The 22,122-nt window shown below is 36.0% G+C and overlaps 1 protein-coding gene across 1 annotated transcript in view; it reads left to right on the top strand.

Moving 5' to 3' along the window:
• Positions 1–22,122, top strand: part of COL19A1 (collagen type XIX alpha 1 chain) — a 184,603-nt gene that overhangs the window by 87,141 nt on the left and 75,340 nt on the right. Inside the window, exons 13-15 of the mRNA XM_005518585.3 lie at positions 5,478–5,531; positions 6,220–6,255; positions 18,394–18,441. Of these exons, the coding sequence (XP_005518642.1) occupies positions 5,478–5,531; positions 6,220–6,255; positions 18,394–18,441 (138 nt within the window). The remainder of the gene's footprint in view (positions 1–5,477; positions 5,532–6,219; positions 6,256–18,393; positions 18,442–22,122) is intronic.

The following is a 22,122-nucleotide window of genomic DNA, read 5'->3' as shown; positions in this document are numbered from 1 at the left end:
ATCTCATTGAGAACCAGGTTTTGAGGCGGGAGCTGTGAATATATCTCACTGTTCTGCACATCTCCTAGTTTATGTCTCCAGTAATCTGAGCCAAGATCTACAATGCTGTGTCCCAGATTGGGACATTATTCAAAATCCATTTGACAACATGAATACTTTCTATAAATGCTACTAATGTGGTTGCCATTGTTTTTAGTTTCTTAAGGAGTAGTTATAAATAACTTAGTATATTACTAACATAGTCCTCCTGTAGTACATGTCCATGTCTCTAAGCAGGTATTTGTTTTTCTAGGATGAACTGCCAGTTTGCTTGAATAGTATCTCTTTCATCCCTTGAGACTCTTTTAGCCACTTGACATTAAACTCAGGTGCCACATTGCTGTCTCTAAAATCCTGTAATTTTTTTAAGATGTTGTTTCCTTTCACCATTCTTTTGGATATTTTGTTTTACAGGTGGGTGAGAGACCTGTCTGCTTTTGTAATTGAGGAGTTATGAATTGTCTGGTCTAGTTGACAAGGTGGTTATCAGTGAAAGGCTGGACTTAATGATCTTGGAAGTCTTTTCCAACCTTAATGATTCCATGATTCTGAAATAATGCTGTCATTTGTATCACTGTTACAAATGGAGCTTCATGGACACACTATCTTGAAAAAAAAAAAGCCTGATAAAAACACTCATAGCCTGTGTGGAATATGGAAAAAAATACAATATAAATACCCATAAAACTATTTGCAGAATATGTTCTCTGTTATATCCATATATCTGCCTGTTAATCTGAAGTGAAAAGAAAATCTTCATCACCCGAACTTATAGAACTCTTTTTGAGTCATGCTGTTTTCTTGATCACTGGTGCAGGTAGGAATGAATGCCATGGGATACTGCCAATTACTATTTTCTGACATAAATAAAATCCTTCAGCAATAGTAAGTCAAAATAGCAAATTTTATCATATCTGTCAGCATGTGTCATGCATAGCTGGTAGAGGAATAGTGTGTTTCTTATAAGTGGGAAAAAAATAGTAAAACAATTCTGAAATTAAAATCTAGTGTATATATTAAACCAAGTGTTTAATTAGTTATTTTTATTTCACTTGCTGGGGGAAGTAATACCATAAGTAACTTTTCTAAAACTTTTCTACATTCAATTTTATTCTTTACATACCTGATGTCAAAGGTTGGACCTCTAAGTTCAGTAAACAATAAAAGAATCCCAGGTTTTCAATGGAAAGATGGAGAACATATTAGACCTTTTCATTTTGATGCTTGTGGGAAAAGGTAATTAAAAGTATGATCATTATTAAAGGGATCCTACATCTTGATATAATAGCAATGGTTGTTTACCTTCACACCCTCAGGGCTTGTCTCTAATCTTGAACTCTCTTAGTACTAGCATTGCAAGGAAATACTTCAATAGGAAGAGAATAATCCTATTGCTTGAAAAAGTGAAGTTGGTGATGATGTTTGTTTATATCTAGAGTCTGAGAATTCTGTTAAGAACAAAAGCATTAGGAGATAGTAGATTTAATTTAGAGTCAGTAAACTGTAGTAATATACCAGTTTGAAGTTTTTGAATTCTATTAAAGAGAAAAGGCATTATTTAAAAGTACCTGAGACATAAACTGGGAAAAGTATATTGTTTGAAGCTATGAAAACACTTTGCTAAATTAGAAAAGTTATCCCAGCTTATCCAGGTTTTACAGCTGACTTTGAAGCTGTTAACTTACATTTTAAGGTTGCTCTGTGAAGAAAATGTAGTGCTGTTTTTAGTGGTTAGAATATTTCCAAGCTCTGTTACTTGGTAGGGATAAGTGATCTGATCTATAATAATGTGGTTCCACATTGTTGGTTAGAGTGCTGGGTTGTGTAGTGTATTTCCAGTACATCAGGTAATATGTACTGTGCTAGGTGATTTCAACCTGATGTGACATTGAATGGGCTTACTCTAATGAAGGCCATGGAACTGCAAATAATAAATTACATTTTCCCCAAAAGATACCTTTTAGAGTTGAAAACCTGCTCTCCTGAAAATGTTATTGAAGTCTGACTGCATTTTCCATTGCAACATGTGTGCAGCATAGTTCATGCTGTACAAATAGGTGCAATTCCAGTAGTCAACATTTGGCTCCTGCAGGAGCTGCTGGAGTCTTCTGGTTGGGGTCCAGCTGATCTTTGCAATTTTCCATTGAGAGGAGTTCCTGGTGTCAGGTGGTGATACATTTTACCTGTTTTATCAGTTTTTTATTCATTCCACCAGAAGAAATAGCATTGTCATTCCTTCCAAACAAAAATACTGCCTCTAATTCAATCTTTCCCTGATTGATCCCAATTCACACCCTTACTGATGTTTGTGATATACTTGTTCCATTAATTTCTCTGTTGACTGAAAATTGTACTACGATTATCTGTCTTATTTTATTTATGTATATAGAACATTTCTCATTTCTGATATTTCCAGTATTGTTATCTTGGTAGCTTCGAATTGGCCTTGTACAAACATATTCTAATGCTTACTTTACATTTTGGTTTCCATAAAGGAACCACAATGTGAGTTTATCATGACCTGTAAAAAGACCAGGCCGTAGTCCTTTTAGGGGAGAAAATGCTTCAGCTGAAGACTGTTCATGAACTCATAAATGTATATTATTATCTTGGTCCCAAAAAGCTAGAGTTAGACTGGGATAGAATTCAATACCCAATTAATTTACCCTCTGTTATAAGAGCTGCTGGAATTTTTAATCTGTTCTTGAATTTCTGGCAAATCTGGTAACAGACTCCTTAGATCAATAGAAATTTGTTTGTTTTCAAAGCTGACCTTGTTCTCCTAAAACAGTGCAGAAAATGAGTTTTTCTAACTTAAGGCTTGGTCTAAAATCATCCAAATTAGATCTGTTTAGATAACCACATTCATTTTACTGAAGCATCCTGTTCTGGTCTCTGCCAGAGACAGGGTACCCTACTGTACTGTGCTAAAAGGGGCTACAGATTTGACTTGGCACAGGAATTCTTACTTCTTACGGCATTTCAGAGACAGTGAGCCAGCAGCTAAACCTCTCAGCAGCTTCAAAAGTGTGACTGTAGGAAAGAATAAGCATGGTGCATTCCCAGATGTATTTTTTGCAATCATTTGCTACGTCTGAAACTTACAAAGCTTATAATATTTTTAAATACATATATAACATGTAGGCAAACCAGAAATACTTCTAATTGGTCTATAACATTGGGTTCTTAAAAATCCTTCAAACACTGTAAAGTTTCTTGTAAAATGTGTAGTTTACCCTTGTCCTTTTTATTTGAGGTCAATTGCTGTGGTAATCATCTCTGCAGTAGCTGCCAGACTGCACACCTCGCTGAGGTGCTCTTGCAGAAACACTACTAAAAGCTTTAAACACAGCAATTAGGGGAAAAAAAGGTTGATAGTTTTAAAGTGCATGGCTCAGGCTCAGTATCTTGCATCCGCAGTTGCATTTTTTATTCAGTAGAGACACACAGATATATGTCACCATCTGTGAGTTGCAGATTTTTTTTAGCTTTGTCTTTTGTCTTCTGTAAACATACAGCCTTAGAGCTAATTCCTAAACTCATAACTATTGTTCCACTGCTGATTTGCTAGTATTGATTTTGAACCAAATCCATACAGTTTGCATACCTGAAAAATCCCTGAAATGGCTTTAAGAGTATGGATTGGTTGTGTTTTATGCAATCTTTCAGAAGGAGGCTGAAAGTAAAATGTAGCAAATGGAGACAATATTAAAGCTATGTCATAAATATGCAGATTGTAAAAAGAAAGCAATTTTTTGGCTTGGTTTTTGAATCCATCTGCCTATTACATTTTTTAAGTTCAAACAGCAAAACTACTTCTGATTTAACTATTACATATTTGGCAAGCTTAATAAAGAACAAATCAAAGCTAAATCAGGGGTATTTACAACAACCACAAATTTAATCCAAAGTGGGTACTTAAATGCTCATATAGTTCTAAATGATGTTCCTTCCAGATGGTGAATTAATGTAATTTTAGCAGGAAGTGAAGTTGCACAAATACACAGTATTTAGAACACTCACTGATTTCATGTTTCTGTACCCACTAAGGCACAGATGTTAGTTACCATTTTCGTGCCAGTTGTATCTATCTTCCTAATAATTGCAAACCGAGGAAGAGAGTTTGCAAGGACAAAAAGGGAGCTGGGAAGAACTTTAGTTTGTAAACCCTAATTCAGATGTAAATGAATCTTTTCTATCCTTGACCTATTTAACCTCCAGAATAATAACGATGGTGGCCTACTTGTGGAGCATCTCATTATGATGCGGTCTTGTATTGCCTACATTGTTGCCATTTCATTTCTAAGTAAAATCTTTGAGCTTGTAGATGTGTCTCTGACTTTCAATATACAGTCTCTCATGACACTAAGGCAGTGGTCAGAGGGAAGGCACAAGACAAATCCCTCAGCTTAAATAAAAATGAATTCCTGGTAGGTTGGTCCACCATGAGAATTAAGTTCATTCAGTGCTGTAGAACGGCTTGAATTTGCTGGGCTTATTTTGAAACCTCTCATTTTTCCGTTTGTTTTGCAGCAAGGAAAAGACAACAAAGATTATGTGCTGGGTACTAAAGATATTTTATGGGTTTTTTTGGTTGCTTCTGGTGAGAACTTCCTAATGGAAGAGTTGTATGAGAGATATTGTAGAGGGTAGATTCAGACTAGTGAACACTAGAAAAGGTTTCTCAGAGAGGCTGTAGATGCCCCATTCCTGGAAGCTTTAATGAATGGGTTGGATAAAGTGATCCAGTTGGAAATGTCCCTGTTTGCTGCAGGGGAGGCTGAATCAGATGAAGTCACTTCCAACCCAAACCACTCTGATCCTGCACGTGTGGAATGTCTGTGTATGTAAAGTGTAAGGCTAGGCAGCACTATTTGCTCCCCCTGTTGAAGGCAGAACTAAAGAAGAAGGTATGAAGGAATCAATTCTTTCTCTGATTGCCTTTGTGGACATCAGTGAAAATGAGAGCATTGGAAGATGTGCAACAGCTCTGAGCTGTACCTTCCTGGAATTCACCAGTCCAGCACTGCTACTTGAAACATAAAATCTGCAGTTCCCTGTTCACCTTTGCCTCTTTCCCAAATTTAGCAGCATTCAAGAATGTTCTAGCACTCTCTCTAATGTTCTGTTTTATCTTTGTTGGCCATGCAAGACTGCAAAGGAACTTTGTATTTCTACTCACTACTTACCATAATGGAGCACAATAAAGTAGATTGGCTTTGTATGTTTAATTATGTGTTGAAGACACATGTGGTCTTTGATAGATGTTTGTCTGTTCACAAAATAATGACAATAAAGAATTTACGGATAGTACTAATAATGTGGTAGAATTTTAAGGCCTGTTTGTTTAGTGTATATTAATTCACAGTGCTACAGGATTTTTTATTCCCAGCATTTTTGACAGATGACAACAAATACACATTTCTCTTTTTGCCCAGGGACTAAAAGGTGACCCTGGTAGTCCTGGTGTGGCTGGTCCAAAAGGAGAAAAGGTACCTTTTTATTCAGTTGTATGTATATGTGAGTGTGCATGATATTCTTCAGTTTTGAATGCATTGTCATAACTATGTGTGTGTGGCAAACACCCACTGCTGCAATTTGTGCAACTTAAGGGTTAAAGGATATGAATACAGGCTAAATGTAAATGCAAAAGACAAGTACGCTTTATCACAATGAATTTTAAAAGGAATTCTAAGCAGGAACCTAAATTTGGTGTTCTGAATTGCTCTCTGGGTGCACTAATTTTCTCCCATGAACTAAACCTGAAGAACTCAGATGTGATTTGTACCTCAGTGACCTAATTCTGTGAATATTTACACAGTCATATGTCTTTACATATGTGAGCTGTCACACTGGCTTCAGCAGCCACCTTGTGCATGTAAGCTGAAGTTTGTAACTTGACATATGGAAATGTGCTTTGAAGGATTGCTTTTTTAAGCTGTGATTCATTTATGCAGAGGCCTGGATTTTTTATTTTTCCTTTTAACCTGTGGTGAACTGTGTATATTTATGTCATTACTGGAGAAGAATGTCACTTTACTCACATATTTTCATAATCAACATGCTTGATGATGGTACTAAAATCACTTCTGCAATGCTGCATATTCTCTAAAAGGTCTAGAAGTTAAATATGCATAACTAAAGAGATTGTTGATTTACTTCCTCTCCTGTTTTAACTAGGGAGATGCAGGACCTCCAGGACCAGCTGCCTTGAGTGTGAGTACACATAAAGAAAAACAGCCAAAACAAAATCCCTAAGAAACACTGCATGTTTTTCACTTATTTGCAATGTGAATACTCCCACTAATAAACCTGAAAGTCAAGTCCCTTTCTTCGGAGTGCCTCTGCATTTTCTATATGACTTGTGTAGGGAATTCTGTAAACATAAAAAAATAAGCAGGTTTAAAACATCTTGTTTCCTCAGAAATGCTAACAAGGATATTATCTTGTTTATTCTGTGCATAAATAATATAGACTTGTTCAAGCTAAATATTTCTCTTGTTATTTTTAGGGAAAAGCATTTTTCAGTAAAAGCTTGAAAAAATGATCAATGCTTTCAGGTTATTGTATTCTGGCTAGATACTGCTGTATGGATGGTGGAAAATGTTCTTAATTTCCTTGCAATGATCTACCCCCTAAGAATGTACAAAGTCTGAAGAAAATCATCCCCAAAACTCTCCATGGCATGCATTGTGTGCTTCATAAATGTAATAAATGCTGTCTGAATTCTAGTGGTTTTGCTCTTGAGCTGAGATGAAAAACCCTACTGTTCAGAACAGTCTATTTGGGCAAAAACAATTCAAAATGGTGCAAAAGAGTGTGGAAAATGAGAAAATAAAAATTAAAAAAAACCAAAAAAATCTTCCAAATTCCCAGGCTGTAGCTTCACAAAATGAATCTCTTCTCCCAGACTCAGTGTTATGAGCCACATCTATACTATTCATATTAGCCATGTAATTCTAAATAAACTTCAAAAGAACATAGTCATTCATATATATAATATAAATAATGAATGTATAAATAGTATAAAATAGCATAAATGATTATAAATTGTCTTTCCCCTCCTTTAATTTCCAACACCATAGCAGCAAGGATCTCCATTAGATCTTACAAACATTGAAGAATATAACAGATACCCATAAGATAAAGATAAATTCTATGCTGTCAAAATTAAATTGCCATGCTTTAGACTACTTGTTTTTTGGATTATGAGTTACAGTACCCTGTATCTCGATTTCCTGGGAAGAAGTTAGTGTTTTGTCCCAAGACCATCGAATCTTTCCTGCAGTTCATGTCTTGCTAAAGAGGTACATTTATGTCCTTTAGTTCTTGATTATACAAACTGTGTGTTGGAAGAGTTAATATATCATTAAAATATTATTAGTAACCTGTGATTTTACTGTAGTAGATGCATTGGAGTATGTCATGCTTTAGATAGATTCTTACAGGCCTTGAAGGGATCACAGAAATAGGAATCAGACATGTCTGAAGATGGACAAAAAAACCTGAGGATATCTATTTTGTGTGTGCTCTAAGATCATAGAACAATCTTTTTGAGAATTTTTATGTAAATGATTGAAAAATCAGTACGTCTGTTCTGACAGAAGTACTTGGGTATGTTAAGTCTCTTTTTTTTAATGTGTTCATTGTCTTAAGTTGCAATTGTGGACTCTTAGATTTCCTAAGAATCAGACTCAGAGGTCAGTAGTATGATATCAGAGAAATGCTGAGTTGGAAGGGACTCACATGGATCATCAAGTCCAGCTCCCTGCCCTGCACAGGACAGTCCCCAAAAGTCATGCCACAAGCCTGAAAGCACTGTCCAAATGCTTCTTGAACTCTGTCAGGCTGGTGCTGTGACCACTTTCCTGGGGAGCCTGTTCAGTGCCCAACCACTCTCTGGGTTAAGAATCTTTTCCTGATACCTGAACAGAATGTCCTCTGACACAACTTCAGGCCATTCCCTCGGTCCTGTCACTGTCACCAGAGAGAAGAGCTCAGTGCCTGCCTCTCCTCATCCCCTCATGAGGAAGCTGTAACTGCAGTGAGGTCTCCCCTCAGCCTCCTCCAGGCTGAACAGACCTGGTGCCCTCAGCTGCTCTTCCCTGCAAGGCCCTTCCTCCTCCTTGTAGCCCTCATTTGGACACTCTTGAGGATCCTAATGTCTTTCTTGTGTTGTGGTGCCCAAAGCTGCACAATTCAAGGTGAGGCTGCCCCAGTGCAGAGCAGAGCAGGACAATCCCCTCCCTTGCCTGGCTGGTGATGCTGTGCCTGATGCCCCCCAGGACACTTTTGTCCCTCCTGTTTGCCAGGGCACACTGCTTTCAGATTGACTGAATTTACTCCTTCTGTACCTGAAGTGATCCAATTTCATAAAATGGATGTCAAAGAATTGCATTTCTTTGATTACAGAATGCTAATGTTGCAGTTCATTGATTCCAGCATAACAAGGTGTCTCTGTGTTGGTACATTTACTGATGGTCGTCTTTACACTTTTTAAAATAAAATATTTAAATTTTAGGAAAGTAGACACAGTCTTCAGAGGGATGTTAGTAACTGATGTAGACAAGTCAATGTGAATGGGTTTAGCAGTTTGAAGACAGATTACAGCAGAGTGGGAATATACAGCCCAGCTGGAAAGCTTTCTCTGCCACTGTAAATAGTTGCACATTTAGTTTTTTGTCAAGAACTAAAAGAAGATTAATTACGTGAGTGATGGTGGCTAGGGGAAAATTCAGTTTTCAGAATGGTTTTATTTGTGCAACTTCTGTGTGACTGTGACTCTTATAGTATATATTCGTGAAAGGAAGATGTCATATCTTGCTGTGAATAAATAGTAGGTCAGATAATATCACAGTTCTTGTGTTACTTAATGAGAACTTACTATGTCAGAACCATTCTGTTTGGCTGTTATAGCCAAAATATGATGTGTTTCAGTTATGAGTCCTGTTAAAGTTCTAAAATGTTCCATTAATTTGGGATGAAGTCACAATGCCATAAATTTACCCTCTGCTTCTAGTAATTTTTATTTTTTCTTAATGTGAAAATTATTTATTTTTATCTAAAAGATAAATGAATTATTATGCTGGGGGGCAAGGAGGGAAGAGGAGTGAAAATGATGACACACTGTTAGAACTAAGTCCTAAGTATGACTTTTGGCAAGGAGGAAGGGAATATTAAAAGGGACCAGGTTCTGCTCAAACTGGACAACTGGGCCTGGGTCATTGACCTTCTGCCCCAGTGCAATTGTATACAGAGACAGGTGGTAAATGATGGCATCACACAGAGCTCTACTGCCCTGTGCAGCTTTTCCATTCATTCCTGTGTGTTTCCATGGAAATCATACATCAGTGGAGTAAGCTGAATGAGGTCTACAATATATTCTTATTTCAATATAAACTAGACCATCAGTAGTGTTGTTCAGAGTCTGAAAAACAGACCTGTACCATGCTTCTATCCTTAGCACAGGGAGTCTGAAGGTAGCAGAAGACTGAGACTGCTTCACTGGTTGGTCCAGGGAGAGTTGTCTGTAGGTGATCTACACAAGTATGTAACAGTATGCAGCAGAAATTCCTGGGATTTTTTCCTTGTCTGTGCTATTGGCAACTGCAAAATTCTAAAAGGTGTAGACTTTTAGACTCTGTATCTAAAAGTGTTTGTACAGCCCTGATGAGTAGAAAATCCCACACAAGTCAGAAGCATGAGAAAATAGAGAAGAGAATGAAGGGATTAGTACTTGAAGGGAAAAATGTAGTTTTAAGTGTTCAGCTGACAGATATAGCCATTTTAGTATGGAATGAGGGAAACTTCAAGGCAGTATGTATGGCAGAATTCATAAATACTCAACAGATCTAACAACCCATTAGGTAGATGAGCATATGCCAAACTGCAAAACAGGCAAAACAATAGCACTGCTTTTTAAGATACAAAAATTATTTTATGAGTTTGAAATTGAAATTTCATAGCTCAGAAAGTGCATCTGAAAAATAAAGTAGAGCTCTGGATCTTCCTGTTTGATGTGAGTTAACGGAAAATTTCACAGTGAAATCCTAACAAGATGAACATTTAACGAAACTTCTCACTTGTAGCAATAGCAGAGAATTCAGAAAGAGATGGGATTAGAATTCCATGTGTTTCTATGTGCATTTATTTAAGGCACATACGTAAGTCTTGTTAATACAATTTCATCAATCATTCATGAAGAATTAGAGAAAAAAACAGCATTATAATGCAAATCATACTAAGCTGTAAGAAGAAATATGTGATAAATTTTATAGGATTTACATCAAACCCTAATGAAATTAGCAATTACAATAGTTCTAAGTATATTTGTTTGACTCAGGCATTATTCATGCAAATACATTTTATTGTAAATTTGACATACATACATGTATATTTGACCCCTTTTGTTAAGGAGGTGAAGTTTTCCTGTGTTTCTATGAATCAGTTAATACTCCCCAAACCCAGATATATGTATTTATTTTTTCTTCTCAGTTATGATGGTAGTTTTATGGGAGTAGTTCAAAATCATGGTTGATTCCCAGCCTTTCTTTGTGCTGCCTCTAATTTTTCTGCTATGTTCTGAATTGCTCTGTGAGTAGTAGATGTCTCTTTTCTTTAGTACTTTTCGAGTGTCTTACGAATAAATGCTGTGATCATATTTTGAAATTTTCTCCTTTATGATGTCCACTTTATGCAGCAATATGGGGGATTTGCAAAGCTTAAGTTCCCTGATGAATTGTACTGTAGCTGATGAACCTTCAGAGAGTAAAAAGGAGGGATTGTCCTGCTCTGTAGCGCGGTTCTGTCGAGATGTGGGATTTAGTGGCAGAAGCTGGGGACTGTGTTCTGCAGGGTCACAGCTGGCTCTGCAGCTTGCCCGCTCTGGTATCCCCAGCTTAAGCCTGTGCGTGCCGTGTCAGAAGAGTGACAGGTGAGGGAAGGTAGCACAGCCATCTCTTGTAAAATATATGATAAGTATTCCTCTCGACACTCGATACGCTGCTTTTAGTTCCTGAGGAAAATGAGAGTCCGTCCGTCCGTTCCTGCGAACCTATCCCTTTCAGGAGTTATAAAATAGTCATCCAGATGGCACCAAGTGTTTACTCAGAAGCCAAGACTTAAGTCGGTCACAGACAGAAGTCCCCAGGACTTGCTTACTAAACAGATATTTGGAATGTTGGCTCCTAGGTCTGGTTAAATCGATCCGAAGGAAGCTGGTGCACAAGTGCCGTGTGGAGGCGGCTGTGGGAGGAAGTTGTAGATTCAGGTCTGGGCAAGCTCCACTGTAACTTTTGGCTCTCCCCTTCCTAAACAAACATCAGCTACAGATTGCACAGCTTTCTCCTCAGCTCTTCATGTGAAGCTAAAGAAATGGACACACACTCTCCAGTAGTAAGCAACACAAATAATATTACCCTGGCTTTCCTTCCATGTAATGACACAAAGGCAAGTAATCCTACTTAACTAAAGAAAGCACAGACTGCAAATTACATTTTCATTCTAAATCTCTTCTTTTCGTACATATACTCTAAGGAAAATCTGAATTTTATCTATCCGAGCTTCTTTCTAATGGAGGTGTGTTAATTTCCTGGAAATACTGAACTGTTCAGTTGTTTTTCCTCAAATATAGTGATCGCTTAGCTTTGACAGTATAACTTATAAATATTCTCTTCTTCCAAAAGCACTTTTTAATTATGGGAGCAAGTGTTATTAAGATTACCCCTTTGCTGAAGATGAAATAGCAATTACAGTACGTTTTTTATCTTCTTTACACAGTAGTACTGATACTGAAGGCACAAGTGAAGATTGAAGTGTTAATCTTACAGTAAATTTGTTTTTCAAAAAATTGGCATGAATGTGCTTTATATGTCCTTCATTAGAATTATAATTTGAAAATTTTCCCGTATGCAGTAGACATCAATGTAATGAATAATTTTGATTTACTCCTCAGGATTTTAATTATACTTTTCTTGCTTAGCAAATAAACCTATGTTTATTAAAAGTACTAGGTTCATGAATGTAAACTTCTGTGAAATTACCCTTCCAATTTCCCTTTCAAAATATTGTCTCGAAGGAAAGTACATTTCAAGTTAACAGAGAGAGCTAAAGAAATGGACAAAGACAAAGAATAATGATGTCAGTGAGGAACAAATTTTCTTTTTGCTTCGGTAATAAATTATCAAGAAAATATAGCTTATCATGTTTTCTGGCAGACTGAAATACTTCTGCTAAATGCTGTCTCCTTTTCTGTAGAAGCAAACAGATTGGAAGCCGATCAGAAGGAAAAGTGGGATAACATCAAAACAGTACGGTCACTGCAGTAACTTTAAGGGGCTGAGCTGCGTACAAATCTTTCCATTTGCTGTCTCAAGGTACTTCAGTAAGGATGTGTCTGAGATCAGGTCATGTTTGGAAATACTTAAGATAGAGGTAGTCAAATTTCCCTCATAAATGGCAATACAACAGGAAATAAGTCATCCTTCTGTGATTTTCCTGTGCCATTTTTCCCATTGTAACATATTTGTAACAGTGAGGTGTGTCTGCAAGCTCTGTGGGCTTCCGTGTGGGTGGTGATGGACAGTCTTTTGGACAAGAAGAGGAAACTATGCTAATTGTATTTTAAGGTCTCATCCTCCTGTTTGGAGTTCAAGGTAGGGCAGCATCACAGTTGCAGCAAGTAAAGTGCCTTGAAGATATCTGAGAAACTAACATTTAGACCATCTTGACTGGAGGGAAGTTATTCATATTTCAGTTCCTTTTCTTGCTGAGTGTGATAGTCTGTTTTTACCTGAGAGGAAGCCATTCATTTACTCTCAGTATGGTACAAACAGGCCAAAAAGGAAAATATTCTCAAAATAATATAATAGAAATAATATAATAAAAATAATAGAAACATCTGTGACCTGCGCAATAGAACTTGTTCTCTACAAACACCTCCAGATTAAGTGGATGCCTTTAACATTTACTGAACTGCATCTTGTTGCATCCTGTCTGAGATGCTGTGCCATTCTTACGTCAGTGCAGCCACAGAAGTACCAACCCTCACACAAACAGCATTTGGGTGGCTGGTGAGTGCTCTTCAAGTCAGTCAGACTTCAGTTCTTCGCTGTGACCACCCGTTGTGTCATGTCAGGAATTCAGAAATCTGTGGTCACTTTTTTACCTGACTCCTGATTACTGTGATTCTGTGGCTCTCTACTTGTGGAGTTTACAGAGGGATCATTGAAAATGTAACTCAACAATGTGATGGCTTTTCTTTATCCTGATGAAGGGGAATGTGCTTCAAAGGACTCCATCAATAACTTGCAATTGGAACTGCTTGCCAGTTTGCTTTTAAAAATGTTTCAGTGGTGATGTTGTTTCAGTGGAACTATACCTTTCTGTTTATCAGCAAAATGTTTTGAAATTGCTTGGCAAAATCATATATGTTATAGCTGGGTCTTTTTGAAGTAGCAAGTTTTATCATTATAAAAGCTTGCACATTCAAATAATTAAAAAATGACCTATTCTTACATTATCACAAGGTATTTCTGCATACCTAATTTAGACTTTGTCTTTAACTCATCTCACTAAATTACATACATTTTCTCCCCATCTAGTAGCATTTATTCTGTAAAAATTGAGGTCATGTGTTTGCTGGAATTCATAGTGAGGAAAAACTGGATGAAAGTAGCTCGTGTATAGTGCACACAAAGCATGTATAAATGGAATGAAATAATTTTTGTGCCTTAATTAGACCTGCATTATTATTGCTAGCATTTGTATTATATTTAATTTGTGTTGAGAAGGAAACTTGTTCCAGCTCACAATGTATTCCAGCAATACTACCTACAAGTACATAAGGCAGCTGTCTACCCTTCTGCTTCTACTTCAAAAACAATAAGCTATGTTTTGAAGCAACTTTCAGAATCCCAAAAATACATGCATTTGTCTAATATTTTGCTCTCTTGGCATCAACCATAATCTTCTGTGAGAAGTAACATGAATAACAGCTTTAAGTACCTCCATTATTCCACTTCAGCTGGGGGTTTTTCTTTTTTTTTTTTAACATTTTTTTTTTCACCAAAACATGGGTGTGTGGTCATGATAAAAACTTCACTTTTTTGAGAGTATGATTTTGGGCACTTTTTCAGTTATTAAATTCATGAGCAATGACCCCACCATGTCTCTGCAGATGCTCATTGTGATGTATCAAGTATTTTAAAATGCTTTTGTACCTGCAGAGTCATGTGACAGGATTTTAGCCCTTCTATAGTAAGTGATTTCTGATAGTTCCACACTCATACGCTTTAAATTAACAGCTTTTGAAATTTAAAACAGCTTAACTGGTTCAACTGTTCACTGATTTTTCTGTAACTTCCTAACATATTTTTCTTCTACTGTCTCAAGTTAAATAATTCTTATTGATTTTTGTCTTCTGATACTTGCAAAATATATTAGCTGTTAAAATACTAAAATTTTAATTCCTACAGATATTTTCAATACTAATTATTTTAAAAACTCATTTATTCTATTGCAGTATTTTTATACCTGGTTTTATTTTCCTAGTTTCCCTCAACTAAGACTTAGACTAAGTTTTGATGATATTTCTTTTGAATATCTGTCTGCATATTCTTCACAGTGTGGTTGCTTTTTCTATTCTATATTCTAAGAACCATATTTTCCCTAGTCAACACTTCCCTTTATGGTTTACCTTTTATAATGGGATTCACAAGTTTCTGCTCCTCATTTTCAAGATTTTGTACAACCCTCTTGTGCATCATGTATCATCTCTCTTCTTAGCCACCCTCACTCATTGTGGTAGATTTTCTAAATTTCAGTTGCTCTTAAGAATGTCTCCATTTTACTGGCTTTTATTTTCCCTAAGCTACACAGTAATGTTTGAGACATTTTCACTTCATGTTCCTCAAGCTCTTTCAGTTACATTACTTCAAGGGGCTTGCTTGGTCCATGACAGGAACAGGCTTTTTTGGATTTTATATGTTATTTTAATTCACTGCACCATGAAGTCAGTAGAAGACTACCACCTTTAAGCCTCAAAGGTGGCCTGGCAGTGTCAGGAAAACCCCATGTGTATTAGGTCACCTTGAAGGATGCATCATATTTTCCTGCCAGCCTGATGTCACCCAGGTAGGCTGGTTTATACCTCACAGTGCCTTGTGCTGTTCCTAGGCATTGTTCTGCTCATCACCATAGCCATGCTCTTGCCAGTTCAAATGTATCAGAGTGGCAGTGACACACAGTGAATGATTTCAATTGCCTTGCAATACTTGAAGGGCACCCATAAGAAAAGTGGGGATGGACTTTAGCTTTATCCAACTTTATCTGTTGAGCTAGGACAAGGGATAAAACTGAAGGAGGTATTAAACTGAAGGAGGGTCAGTTTAGATGAGATGTAATGAGGTTTTTTACAGTGAGGGTGATGAAACACTGGAACAGATTGGCCAGAGAGTTGGTGGATGCTCAATCCCCAGAAACATTCAAGTCCAGGTTGGCTGGGACTCTGAGAAACCTGGTCTAGTTGAAGATGTCCCTGCTCATTGCAGGAGGGTTGGACTAGATGACCTTTAAAGGTCCTTTCCAACCCAAGCCATTGTATGGCTCTATGACCTTAATTGCTTTGGTTGTTGTTTACCTGGGGACTTTATAGCTGTAGAATAGATTGTCTTCTGACATAAATGTTTTGAGCACAATCCACAGCATATCCGATAGATAGATAGATAGATAGATAGATAGATAGATAGATAGATAGATAGATAGATAGATAGATAGATAGATGTATATTCAGTCTATATTCTATCCCTTTATCTGTGGTGGTGGGCTCCTCTGACCTACTGTGTTATCCATGGTTGGGAGGAGTCAAATCTGATCTTTGATCTCTAAAGGAAGATCTCCAGAATTTAAATAGGAATACGAGCTAAGTAGATACTTTAGTCTGGCTTCCTACAAACATGTATTTCTGTTCATTGCCAAGTTGTATAGGAGTTCAATGATAGATGTTTTATTCATCATAAATTCACTCTAGAAGGTTTCTTTCATTTCTCTTGCAGGTTTCTTCTGCAGTTATTTTTCTATGATCTCTTTCAGTGAATACTGAGCAGAGAGGTAGCATTGCTAAGTCATTACTTTGACCGAGTTACTGCAGTTTTAGAACTGTGTTAGTTAACATGGCCCTTGTTGTCCTATCACTTTTTAAACGGAAGATCCCACTGAAGTTGGTGTGAACTTTTACCTCAGTTTCAATATCAGGATGTGGCTCCTTGTACAGGGGAGTCCTCCCTGCCTAGTTACCAATTGTACACAGCTCTCCTCCCTTTCCTTGAAGATAAATCTCCTTATCTGGTTCCTTTTTCTTGACAATAATATTGTAGAGAGAATAAAAAGAATAAAAGTACTCCTTGGATAAAAATGTTGGCTATTAATTATCACTATTGTGCAGTTACATTCTTGTGTAATTCTTATCCCCTTGGAGCCTTATTGTACAGATACGTGAGGCTAAGTATTTCCTCCCCCATAAAATGGACATTACAGGTTTTCATCTCATTCCCCTGCATAAAGTTGTCACTTAAATGAAAAATTAACAAAACAAAATTCCACCTCTTCCTGAATTCCCAGAATTTCTTTACAGAATTAGAATATTGCTAACAGTTAGAACACTGCCAGTTCCACACTACCTAGATGAGAAAGTAAGGAAGAGTTACAGAAGTCACATTGATATGCTGCTTTATGAGTTTGTATATGTATAAGCTACATAACTTGCACTGTAATTAACTTACCGTGATATCATTTGTTGGACACAACATTCTCATGCCTATTTTAGTTCCATAAACTTATGGTGAAAGATGGAAATGGTGTGCATCAGCTTTGTAAAAGATCCTACATCTTATCATGTTTGCATTATAAACTGAGATAGGAGAAGCATCTGATAGTGAAATACTGTCAGAGATATACTTTTAGCTTCAGTGTTTGGAAGTGGAGAAATGTTAGAAATGGAAAAGCTCTTGAAGCGACCACTTCTTTTTAAAATTGGAGTCAGACTACATTCTAATCAACTTAAAACATTACTTGAAGATGTATGAGCTAGTAGCTTTGGAATGCCTATTTGCCTTCTCAAGTTTATATTGGGAATTAGGAATCATAAACAAATTTGTTAAATTCATTTCTAGAAATCTGGGTACTTTAAAAAATCGTGATTGTCAGGGCGCCTCAATTCACCCTTATTGGGTCAGTATGGGTCAATATATGTAATTGATTCTAAGTAAGGTGTTTAAATTTGACCAAAGATATAACTCATGCTGAAGCAATACATGAGTCTGAGTAATTTTAAAGATATTAAAACTTTAATATTTCAAATTCTTAAATGAACACAAAATGTAAGTTGAATTTTGTTACACCCTGTAAGGATATGCAATATAACGTGCAAAGCTTTTTTTTTTTAATTATACAATGCAGAACTGTTATATATTCTTCACTGATTACATTGAAAATGATTTCACATTTCTTGTTGCTATAATGGAAATTAGATTGCTTCCTCAAAGTAATTTTTTTAATTGTGTTCCAAGGTGACTCATGAAGTAAAGGGTGAGTGGGGAGAATGACTGTTCTAAGTTGTTCTGAGATGTTATTTGAAGGCTTCATGATTATATTGTACATTAATCAGATGTAAAATTAAAGCCCCAAAGCATCAGAACTGTTCTGTGATTTGATCTGTGACTGAAAAAGGCAGATCCTCACACTGAGTTCGGAAGGAAGGCTCACAATTCAAGGATATATTCAAAACACTCAAAGCTCCAGTGCCTGTTCAGGAGAGAGAGAGAGAAAAGAGGCACTAAAGTGTTTTCGAAAGCCAAGACAGATATGCAGAGGAAGCAGCACAGGGCTGGTTCTTAGGATCCAGCGAGCATAAGGCCTTCTGCTATATTTAGTTCCCTTCCCCTGCCTTCCCCTCCCCCTTCAGTGCCTATATTTGAATTTGAGTTGCAGAGTAAGTTGTCTTTCATTTAAAACAACTATTTTTGTCATTTTTTTTAGGCATCCTAACTTAACAAGATAAATCACTTTTCAATGAATATTGCAGTTAAATATTACTATGCTTAATTAGTGCTGACTTACCTCTTATTTTCCAATGGATACAGCCTTTATATGATGGAATGTGATTAATAATTATTGTTGGTGATTTTTCTTGCATCTTAATATAACATTGAAAGAATTCTTAGGAATAGCCAATTCTTCTTATTAGAAATAAATGCCTTGTCTTTCCATCTGGATCTTTGGTCTAGCCGTACTTCTATAGAAAAATAGAGGATGAAAATAGCTCTGAATGTTATATTTATTTTACTTTTGTATTTTCAGGGTTTGCTGGAGGGTCCCCAAGGTCCACCTGGCAAAGAAGGTCAAAGGGTGAGTAAACTTGGTGAACAACTGGTGAGTGTGCTAACAGCTTGATGTGTGACTTCTGCCTAAGCACCAATAAAAAATGGTAAGGTAGCAGCTGAGTATGAGGCATGCTGACAACAAACTGAGCCTTGACACTTGAGGTTTCTTTTCAGTTGAAGGAGATTTAACAATTTCAACCATCTAAAGTGTTTTGATGACTGGCAGCACAGATGTATTGTGTTTTGTGCAGTGTGTTTCTGCTGTAATTTTAACTGAAATAGTATTAAAACTTGTTCTTTTTCCTTTTTTAGCAGAAGTGAACTATGCTTTACAACATCTAAGATATAAAGATATGAATTTAGGGTCATTTTCTAAAATATTAACAGAAACCAGTACTACTGTACTGACCCAGGTCTTTAATACCATTATGCAAGTGTCAGTGCCTAACATACATGTACAATGGATATGATACGGTAAAGGGGGCTAGAGGGACAGAATATGCCAAATGCATATAAAACTTTTGTTATTTAGAATTTTAATATAATTAAATAATTGAGTCTGACTGGTTTCTCCATGTTCTGTTTTTATTTTCCCTGAATTACTGAATTTGATAATTCATTAGAATAGATAACAAATATTTATGATTGTGGTATCACAAGAATTAATTCAGTGTTGTAAATATATAATCTAGTATGTTCCTAAAAGTTCAGGAAGATATTAAGACTCAGGCATTTCAGTATTTTTACAAATAAAGTGTGTGCCCTGTTTGCAGTTTTGAAGTTGAGTCTCAATAATTCCTGGTTTATTTAGGCATCTTGATACTCAATATCTCAGTTGAAATATCTGAAGTAAAAAGATTTAGTTTTTCCCATCATTGATCCTAGTAAACTACAGGGAGTTTTTAAAGGCTAATTTAATGATTCTGATAACAGTAATAAAACTAACAGAAGACTAGCTCTTGAACAAAATGAGTTATGATGTGTAGGCCCCAAAGCTATGCTCTATACTGGTTTTTAAGTTTTAAAAAGAGTACTAAATTCCATTTAAGCTGAACATGAAGATGTGAAAGCTGAATTTATTTATGTTTCTCACTAAGGATTGAGAACCTGTTCAGAAAAAGTCAGTGTAGTAATGGAGAATTAAAAGCTGTGTGATGAATATGTTATTAAAGCACATTTACTAGCATATCATGTCCTTATTAAGGATTTTATAATTACCGTGGCTATTACAGTTAGGCAATTAAATATATAGGATACTGTGAGAAGATACTTGTATCCCCCTTTAGCATATTTTAGAGTTGTTCTGTGGAGTATTAAATCTGCAAAAAGACAGATTCTCCTTTAGGAACAGTTAAAAACATTGTCATGTCTTAGAAACTTCACTTGTAGAACTTTTTCATTTTTTTTATGCAAAAATTCAGTTAACACACTGTATTATATTTAATGGTAGATAAATGGGCTTGGAAATACTTTAAATTTTTTCCAGTTTGCAGTAGTAATTAGTGGGTTGGTACTTTCATTGTGGAAATTTTCCTACTCACACATAAAATTGAGCTGCTGTCACACTCCAGCCTCTATAAAAATGGGAGCTCTGATGGTTTTGTAATCTCGCCATGCACACAGCTGTCTTGAGCCAAACGATGGGAACAGCAGACTGGAGCCTCAGCATCTGTCTTTATCTTTCTACCACTGAAATGCTCACAACAATACTCCTTCTGCTGACCACTCCCGCCCAAGCATTAACAGCATTGTTGGCAGTCTTAATTCAACTCCCATGTGCTTTTGCATTTCCAATACATTTAATTACACAATAGCATACCAGTTGTAACAAGATCTCTGCTCTGTTTAATGACAAACAGGACAGTGCACATCTAATGGCTATTAAATGCTCCTTTTTATTCAATTATAAACGTCATGTTCCTCTGTTCCTCTTTCAGCAGATCCTCCAAATCTTTCACATTATATGAAGTTATTGCTTTCCTTGTGGTCTGTCTTTTGAAGATTAAAACATATTATTCAGTGTGTAACTAGCTAATAAAATTTTTTCCAACATATTATTCAGACCTAAAAGCGATACTCTGTCCATTATGAAGACTGGAACTGTAACACATTAGGAAAAAAAGCCACTCCAGAAACACCAGTAAATATCTGTTCAATTAGGATGCCACACTTTGAGAACATGAACTTTTATTTTAAATTGCTACTCATACAGTACTTGCTATATTCAAAATTTAAATTCCCACCTACTTCTTGAGCATTTTTAAGTGTTCAACACGTTTAAAAATTGGTCTTAGATTGATAAGGAGTTGAGAGGACAATCATATAGTATGTAACTAATAGACCTGGGAATACAAATTGAATTAAGGAACTGAGGAGAATTAACAATGTTAATGGTGATATTAAAGAAACATATAAAAGGCTCAAGATAGAGCTAGTAGTGACAGATAAATGGCAATAGAAAATTAGTAGAAAAGCAAGGAAAACAGTATTAATTTTCATTTTCAGAGCATTTTAATTGAGGTTTTATTATATCAACTCAGATCAGTGTTCAATATTAGAACTACTAAGGAATACCAAACATGCCTTGTCCTAGAGTGGGCTCCCATATCCCCATCATCAGTAAAGATGGAACTCAGAAAATTATACCCTTACTGAGACGAATAAGTCTGAGTAGTATTTCTTTCACCTCACAGGAATAATCTGCACAAAAAGTTACATCATAAAAATATATATAATTATTATAGAAATACAATAAATGTTGTTGTTATTATTACAATAAATATAAAAGCAGCTGAACTGTAGTTTTTGAGTTCAAAGTTATGTCAACCTTAAAATGCTTATTGACATATACCTCAAATTGTCTTAGAAATGCAAATTTACATCATTACTTAATTAGATTAAGTCAATAGTTTAATTATTTCAAGTGTAAAGGGGGATCAGTACATTTTTTCAAATAAGATGTAGCAGCTTTTTTTCTGATAGATGCACTGTAGACAGAGTTACTGGTGTCATTTGAGCCCATGCATGATTATTAAAATACTGAATATGTCACTGTATGTGCCTTTGATATATTATACTGTATATATAATATAGTAATAGAGTATATTACTACTGTATGGTCATAATGGGTTATCATCTTACTCCCACATCAAAGATCAGTTTTGGTTCTTACTTGTTTAAATGATGGTCAGCTATGGAAATTGACGACAGAAGTATATGAAATATCTTCTATCTTAGTTGGTCTCCCTGGATGCTTTCCAGATATCTGAAAAAATTAAAAGGTTTGCAGAAAGCAGAACACTAGAGTGATATGATTAGAGAAACTTAGTGTGGGAAGATCTTTCAGAAGGAGAGAGATGTAGCCCTGAAAATTCTTTGACTAGTTTTATGCAGCATTAAAGGACCCTGTATCAGGATGCCCAGGTTCTATTTTTTGGCTTTATTTAACAGAAAATTGCAAATTTGCAAAAAATTTCAAATAATGAAGTCATTGAGAACAATTAGTATGATGATAAGTATAAATTGGATTCATAATCGTATTACTTCTCTCATACTACTCTAGTAGCAAAATGCATAAATATTTATTTTCTGAATAAACAAATGGATTAATAGTCTAGCATTTATAAAGAGTATTGGTTGTGTCTCTAAGAGTAGATTCATGACTTCCCATTCTTTCCTCACTTACTGTGACACCTTTCCCTCTCAT

Source organism: Pseudopodoces humilis, chromosome 3, assembly GCF_049639895.1.
Source record: "Pseudopodoces humilis isolate 2021_Gansu_Grassland_sample_001 chromosome 3, ASM4963989v1, whole genome shotgun sequence".
Classification (NCBI taxonomy): domain Eukaryota; kingdom Metazoa; phylum Chordata; class Aves; order Passeriformes; family Paridae; genus Pseudopodoces; species Pseudopodoces humilis.
This window is presented reverse-complemented; position numbering and strand designations above follow the sequence as displayed.